Raw genomic sequence first — 8091 nt, 5'->3', positions numbered from 1 at the left:
CAAAACAGGGACGTAACTCTCAGATCTGAAGAGAAGTGCACAGTGAGCAAGAGCAGAAAGACATGTCTATAAAGGAAGAGAAGTTGCCAGAGACTGTTCCTGTTGAGAAACAATAGGTTACTATCGTAACCCCGGTTCTCTGAAACATCGAGTGGAGAGATCCACCTATGGCAAGGGCATCCGTACCTGACCTCTGCAGAAGCATCCAATTGCACCAAGTCTGGCTAGACAGACAGAAGCGCGCAGCCAATGCCAGGTGAGGCCACACCCCCTCACCTACAGGCATATAACATCTGAGCGCGCTGCTATTCCTCAGTAAGTATATTCGCTTCTCGTGCGGCAAGCGGGGCAAAGCTGGTGGATCTCTCCACTCGATGTTTCAGAGAACCGGGGTTAGGATAGTAACCTATTGTTCTCTTTCATCATCTCGTGTTCGAGATCCACCTATGGGAGAGACATGGACAGCTCCCCGATTGCCCAATACACTCACAGTGAGGTTCCGAAAGCCAGAGAAGGACGGTCACCTCAGGGAGGCGGTGCCTGACACGTCCATTAATCATGAACCTGCAAAGGTGACGCCACACCTAACTGTTCTGTGGACAAGCAGGACATGAAACATGCATGAGACACATACATGATAGTAACCCCAACCCACCAAGACACATAAACTATACCCAAAAAGGGAAGTAAATGTTTGGTGACAGGAATGAACATGACCAGCCTGCCCATTCACTCTTATTGGTCTTACCCAACAGGGTTACAGGGAGGAGCTAAGAAGACCCCACTCCTAAAACCGAATGTGCTACCGAAGTTCTGGTGACATCCAGTCGGTAGTAACGCACAAAGGTATGAGGAGAAGCCCAACTGGCCGCGGAGCAGATGTCCTGCAGTGACACTCCCCTAAACAAAGCCCAAGAGGCGGCTAAGCCCCTTGTGGAATGAGCTCTGATGCCCCTTGGGGGCTGCACTCCCTTTGCTTCATAAGCCATAGTTATTGCGTCCACAACCCAATGTGAGAGGCGCTGCTTCGAAATGGGACTCCCTCTGTGCAGGGGGGCCCATGAAACAAAGAGCTGGTCGCTCTTCCGGAAAGCGCTGGTCCTGGTCATATATGCCTGTAAGGCACGGACTGGACACAGAGCATTCAGCCTCTGATCCTCTAGAGAGGTAAAAGGTGGAGGGTGAAAAGCGGACAGCTCCAACACCTCCGAAGTGAACGCAGGGAAGCACTTCGGCATGAAGGCCGGGTTAGGCTTAAGGGAAACCTTATCTCCACTGAGGGAGAACTTAGTGCACGAGGGGTGAACCGAGAGTGCATGTAGCTCACTGACACGTTTAGCAGATGCCAAGGCCAAGAGCAAAGCTGTCTTGAAGGACAGCAGCTTAAGGGAAATACTCCCCAGAGGCTCAAAAGGATGTTGAGACAGCGCTTCCAACACCATGGAGAGGTCCCACTCCGGAACAGTTCTCCTGATGACTGGCAAAGAGCGGCGTGCACCCTTCATAAATCTGCGGATTAGAGGGTGCTGCCCGACAGTAGAGCCCTCAAAACCCACATGACAGGCTGAAATCGCAGCCAAGTAGACCTTAATGGTGGAAAAAGACCTCCCTTTTTCCATGAGGTCTTGAAGGAAACACAAAATATCAGGAACTGAGCACTGATAAGATGTGAGACCACGCCCATCGCACCACCCTTCGAACACTTGCCACTTACAGCCATATAAGGACCGTGTAGAAACGGCCCTGGCATTCTGAATAGTGGCGACCACACGCGGCGAAAGCCCAAGTGCGTTCAGGTTTGTCCTCTCACGGGCCAGGCCCAGAGAGCCACCCTGTCCGGGTGGGGGTGGTAAATCTCCCCGTTGGCTTGGGACAATAGGTCCGTGCGAGCGGGAAGACACCACGGCTCGGCGTATAACAGAGGAATTATCTCCGCCAGCCATGGTGCCATGGGCCACCTGGGTGCAATCAGAAAGAGAGACAGGCCCCCTCTCTCACCCTGGCCAATGTAGGAATTATTAGGCACAGGGGAGGAAAAGCATACAGGAGCACTCTGGGCCATGGGTGGGCCAGTGCGTCTACCCCGAGGGGCGCGTCCATGTCCCTTACAGAGAAGAACATAGGACAATGGTAGTTTTCGCGCGAGGCGAATAGATCTACGCTCGCCCGTCCAAATCTCATCCATAGCATTTCCACTATCTGCGGGTGAAGACGCCAATCCCCGTAGATTGGGTTTCCCCTTGATAGCAGATCCGCGCCTCTGTTCAGAATGCCCGGAACATGAGTTGCGCGTAACGACAGGAAAACCCGTCTGCTCCACACCAGAAGCTTGTAAGCTAGGGCGTGAAGTTTTGACGAGCGCATGCCGCCCTGACGGTTGTTGACGGATATAAGCCACAGCTGTGGTATTGTCGCACCGTACTAGAACGTGATGTCCCTGCAGGCGGGGCAGAAAAAGATTCAGAGCTTTCCAAATGGTTAAAAGCTCTAAATCGTAGTCTGTTTGGCCACAGACCGTTCACCGTTCTGCCCTCCTGGGTGGCACCCCAGCCTGTTAAGGACGCATCTGTCGTCACAACTTTCCGCATCGTAACCGTCCCGAGGGGGGTTCCCCGTGCGTAAAAGTCCTCGCTCTCCCAGTGGCGCAAGGCTGCCGAGCAGGCGCGTGTCACTGTTACCGAGAGGCAAAGGTCGCGAATCGGGCTGAAATGTAGTGACAAAACCCATTTCATGAACGCCCTCATCCTCAGGAGTCCCAACGGCACAACCTGGGTGGATGAAGCCATGAGACCCTGAAACCTGAGACACGTACGATATTGTACTTTCGCCCCTTCTCTGAACTGCGACAGACAGTTCATCAGAAAGCAAACGCGCTCTTGAGAGAGACGCGCTCGCATGGAGACCGAGTTCAACTCCAAGCCCAGAAAAATGACATTCTGACTGGGCGTGAAATTGCTCTTGCTCACATTCACTTGGAACCCGAGCAACGTGATGTGCGCGAGCACACGGCCGGTGTCCTGCAACACCTTCTCCTTTGATTCGGCTATGATGAGCCAATCGTCTATGTAAGTCAGGATTCTCAGACCTGATATTCTCAGGGGTGCTAAGCCCGCCTCTGCGCACAGACAGAAAGACCGGGGACTCAAACTGAGTCCAAACGGAAGAACTGTGAATTCGTAACATATGCCCTGGTAGGCGAAACGAAGAAACTTCCTGTGCGGAGGATAGATGCTTACGTGAAAGAAGGCATCTTTCAGATCGACTGATGTGAACCAGTCGTTCTGTTTTATGGCACGGGCGAGTGCACCTTGTGTCAACATTCTGAAATTGTATTTCCTCAAATGTTTGTTCAACACTCGAAGGTCCAAGATAGGGCGGAGAGAGCCGCCTTTTTTCGGGACCAGAAAATAATGGGAATAAAAACTCTGGTTCATCAGATTGGGGGGTACCACCTGAATCGCTCCCTTGTTCAGGAGAGATGAAATCTCCCCTTTCAGAATGTGTGCGGCATTCTCTTCCGTGTGAGAGAATAGAATGCCATTGAAATGCAGGGGTTTTACTGCGAATTGCAATCTGTAACCCTGCATTACTGTACGCATCACCCACTCGGGAGCCGAAACGGTTCGCCAAGCCGCTTCGTGACTCGCGAGTGCTCCCGCTCGGGCCAGAGCGGAGCTGTGTGAGACCAACAGGTTTATTTGTGATGCAATGGCGCCATCTAGTGGGCACACTGGAGGCGACATGCAGGGGTTCGGAGGGATTTCCTCTCTCTGCGGAGAGAAGTTTTCTCTCCGAAACGAATTCATTCGATTCGTATTTTTTTGTGTTTTGTGTGTTTTGTGTTGGGCAAACACTGGGGCCGAAGCCTTTATTGAGAGAGTGAGGGGAACAGAATGTGGCCAGTTTGGTATCACTGTGCTTAAACTTTCCCTCACCAAGGGCCCCCTGAACGTGGGGGGAAAACACACATTTCTTGAACACACGAGCTGGGCAGTCTCGACAGGCGGTGAGCTGACCCATCCGCGGGACCCTCTGAGTCTTTTGGACGGGGGTCCTAGAAAAGGAGGGGAGTCCGAAGGGCTCGCGGCCCGTGAACATGGACTCGATGCCCCCATCGGCTGAACATCAGGCAGGCCGCTTGCGTTTTGAGTCGGTGGGGTCGGGATTCGCAGGTCTCCCGGCCGCTTACTCCAGTGCTTGTTTGTAGCTGGGTTATGTTGCCGTGGCGGTGGTTTGTTGCGGGGCTTTTCCTTGCCCTGATGAAACTGCCGTCCCGTGGCCGGTGGGTTAGGCAAACGCACAGGGGGCGCCTGGCGTGGAGCCGCCTTCCTGGGAAGGCAAAGCTTGAAAGCCTCATCCTCCTTCTTCTTGTCGTCACACCGTTGTTGCATCAGTGCGACGGCGGGGCCGAAGAGAGCCCGGCCGGGCTCCACCGGCGCGCCCGCGATGCGCCGCTTCTCGCTGTCAGGGAATCCCGGCAGGTTCAGCAGAGCGCGCGCTCTCCCACCACGGAAAGCGCCATGGAGCGCCCGCAAGCTTGGACAGCCTGCCGAGCGTTACGGAGGACGAGGTAGTTCACCGTAAGGATCTCCTTCCAGAGGGTCTCAGAAGGATTTCCCTTTTCCAACTGTTGCCCTAATTCCTCGAGGATCTCCGCCTGGTAGGCGGAGAGAAGCGAAGAAACATTAAGGGCCCTGACAGCCACGGCCGAGGACTTATAAGCTGCCTGGTGAACGGAGGCAGCAAAACGGTCCATCTTGTTAGGCAAGACCGGCTTAGGGGGAGCGAGCAGCCCGCCCTGAGCGGGGTTAAGGTGCCTGGCGATGGAAGGCTCAACGGCAGGAGGTTCGCCCATACCATGTGCTGCCATGTCCTTAACCCTCTATGGCATGGTGTTGCCCTCAGGCAACAAACCACCTTTTTGGACCTCACACTGCCCCTTTCATTTTTTTTTTATTAAAAAAAAAAGTATAATATCACCTGACATGTCTGTCCAATCAAATGAGGGGCTAAAGTGGTTGTAGCCTTTTGTTTGGGGGTGGGGCAGTCCTTTCTGGAAGCAAAGTCGCATGGGACACAGTGCCACCAATTGGTAAGTTGAATTTCACTTTTTAACATGTTTAAATTTAAATAACTTTATATAAAAAAAATATATGTATGTGCATCAGTATGTAAAGCAGTATGTTTGATTGTTTAAAGACACATTTTGATTTTATTTATATACTAAAACTGTGTTTTTTTGTTCGTTGCCTCAGGGCAACACTGTGCAGTTAGACCACTTTTTTTTTGGCCAATATGCTAAATTGGGGAGATGTGATCGGATGCAAAATTAGGACCACATGGTGCATTCAAGTCCTTCTGGGAAGCTCTGTGAATGCATAATATATGTGCAATTTAATTATTATTATTATTATTATTATTATTATTATTATTATATGTTGCCACAGAGATGATGATGCCTATCATCTCATAATCTGGCTAAATGAGTAGTGTTTTCTGGCAAACTTTATCTCTCTTCTTTATTAACAGTACACATAATGTGTACAAATTACATTGACCAGTCAGCATTAAGATATGTATTTTCCATGATCAATGTTTTTACTATCTACTGATACTTACAGGAAATGGACACAAGACAATTTTACGGGCGGAAGGAAAATGATCGAGCAGTTAGGGTCATTCCTTCTGACAGTGAGGACAGTGAGCTTGAGGATAGTGAAAATGAGGACAGTGAGGTTGAGGAGAGTCATGAAGACTGGATCCCTGAATCAGGTTTGAGAGACAATTTGGAGGTCAGGGGTCAGTTAGGGGTCAGTCAGCAAAGTATCATGTGTGTGTGTGCGTACATGTGTGCATGTTTGTTTGCATGCATGTCATTCTATGATGAAGGGTATATGACAAACATGCTTCCTGCTGTCTTTTTTAGGAGAATGCCTGTCTGTTGACAATGACACAGAGTCTGAGGATGAAGATGAAGATGTAGAAGAGGTTGATGTTCCACGCCTACCCCGATGGAGAACACCCCACAATGCACACTTCAATGCTTACCCAGAATGGCAGGACCTGCTTCCAAGATCTGATGATATCATGTCCCCCCTCCAGTACTTCAAGCAGTTTTTCTCTGAAGACATTCTGGAAGTTATTGTAGAGCAGTCAAATCTGTATGCGATACAATGTGATGCAAACAAGCCGCTTAACCTCACCATAAAAGAATTGGAGCAGTTCCTGGGGATTGTGGTGTACATGTCATTGTTTGGTTTACCAGGCACACGCATGTTTTGGAACAAAGCCTGCAGAGTGTCCCAAGTAGCTGACACCATGACACTGAATAGATGGGAGGCCATCAAAAAACACCTGCACTTCAATAACAATGAAGAGAGACAGGAGGATAATAATGATCCACTCCACAAGATCCGACCACTGGTTACTCATCTAACCTCAAAACTGACATCAATCCCAATGAGCGAGAGGCTGGCTGTTGATGAGCAGATGGTCCCATTCAAAGGAAGAAACAGACTGAAGCAATATCTGCCATCAAAACCAAAGAAATGGGGCTACAAGATTCTGGTCTTGGCTGGCTCTGATGGTGTCCCGTACAACTTGGAAATCTACACAGGGAGAGTTGTACAACCCCCTGAGCTAGCAGATGTGGGAGCAAGTGGCAACGTTGTCCTCCGCCTGGCCCAGCCTATACCCAAGCATAAGAACTACAAGGTTTTCTTCGACAACTGGTTTACGAGTGTCCCTCTTGTGCTTACACTGGCTCAGCAGGGAATTCACTGCACTGGTACTGTTCGTGGCAACAGACTACCAGGTGTCAACTTGATGTGCGATGCTGAGCTGAAAAGAGCGGGACGTGGATCTTTTGAACAGAAGATGGCCATGGTGAGAGAAACCACCTTGTATGCTGTAAAGTGGTACGATAATCGCTCAGTGACCCTACTCAGTGATTACACTGGAGCCCACCCAGTCACCGAGGTTGACAGGTGGGATCGCAAGCAAAAGATGATCACCAAAGTCCCCTGCCCTGCTGTGGTGAAAGAATACAACAAGAATATGGGTGGGGTGGATCTGCTTGACTCACTGCTTGCACTGTATCGGATCAAAATCAGATCAAAGAAGTGGTACCACCGGCTGGTGTTCCACCTTCTGGATATGATCATCGTGACCACATGGCTGCTCTACCGAAGAGATTGTGAAGGTACTGGCATGAGAAAGAATGAACATATGAAGCTGTATACCTTCAAATCCTACATTGCTGAAGCCCTATGCAAAAGTGGAAAGAGCCTGGAGCGCAAGAAAGGTCGCCCCTGTTCCACAATTGCTGGCGAGTATGAGGAAAAGAGGAGAAAAGGACCCGCTGCTCCAATTCCAGTCCCTGATGTGCGCCTGGATGCCACAGCCCACTGGATGATTATGGCTGAAAAGAAGGGGAGATGCAAGGTACCAGGGTGCACAGGTACACCAAAAGCCAAGTGCCGGAAATGTGATGTTCACCTCTGTTTTACATCCACCAGCAACTGCTTTCTGAGGTTTCACACAGAATAGGAAATCAGAGTATGCTTTGTCAAAAAGAGAAGCTCTGATTCAAACAATCTCTAATAAACCACACAAACACACATTCACACACACATACACACACAGTCATTCGGATGTTGGTTAATAAGTGTTACAATATGTTTATATGGAATGTCAGAAACATTTGTTGTTGTAATTAGTAGTAGTTTGTTTATTTGATTGTTCATTGTTTTTTTTTTTATTGGTTGGAACCATTTGTTATTGATGTTTGTCAAAATAAAACATGTTCTAATGAATATATTACATGTTTTCCTTATTCCACTTATATAGAAAACCTTGGTGTTTTAGTACCCTCATAGCACATTGTTGCCCTGAGGCAACGAACCAATATTTTGTTCAGAGGTGGGGGGGGGACACATTTTATGATGGATATATTATCAGGGACCCACAAGCTCCCAAAAAATGGGGTAACATATTTTTTCCCCTCCAAAATAAAAAGTCATGCCATAGAGGGTTAACCTCGAGTCCCGTGAGACCGTGTCTGAAGTCGAGCGGGTCGCTCCAATAATTTCT

At 49.5% G+C, this 8091-nt stretch overlaps 1 protein-coding gene across 1 annotated transcript; it reads left to right on the top strand.

Annotated features, from left to right (window-relative positions):
• Window positions 1–5624: 5624 nt before the first annotated feature.
• Window positions 5625–7548, top strand: LOC308689348 (piggyBac transposable element-derived protein 2-like; the record flags this gene model as incomplete). Its single annotated transcript, XM_081362997.1, has 2 exons — window positions 5625–5823; window positions 5927–7548. 2 exons carry the CDS (start codon window positions 5625–5627, stop codon window positions 7546–7548), a joined length of 1821 nt encoding a protein of 606 aa, XP_081219123.1.
• Window positions 7549–8091: the final 543 nt, after the last annotated feature.

This window comes from Scardinius erythrophthalmus (assembly GCF_964197995.2).
Source record: "Scardinius erythrophthalmus genome assembly, chromosome: 4".
Lineage (NCBI taxonomy): Eukaryota > Metazoa > Chordata > Actinopteri > Cypriniformes > Leuciscidae > Scardinius > Scardinius erythrophthalmus.
Note: the sequence above shows the minus strand (reverse complement) of the source record. Positions and strands in the feature narration are given on the sequence as shown.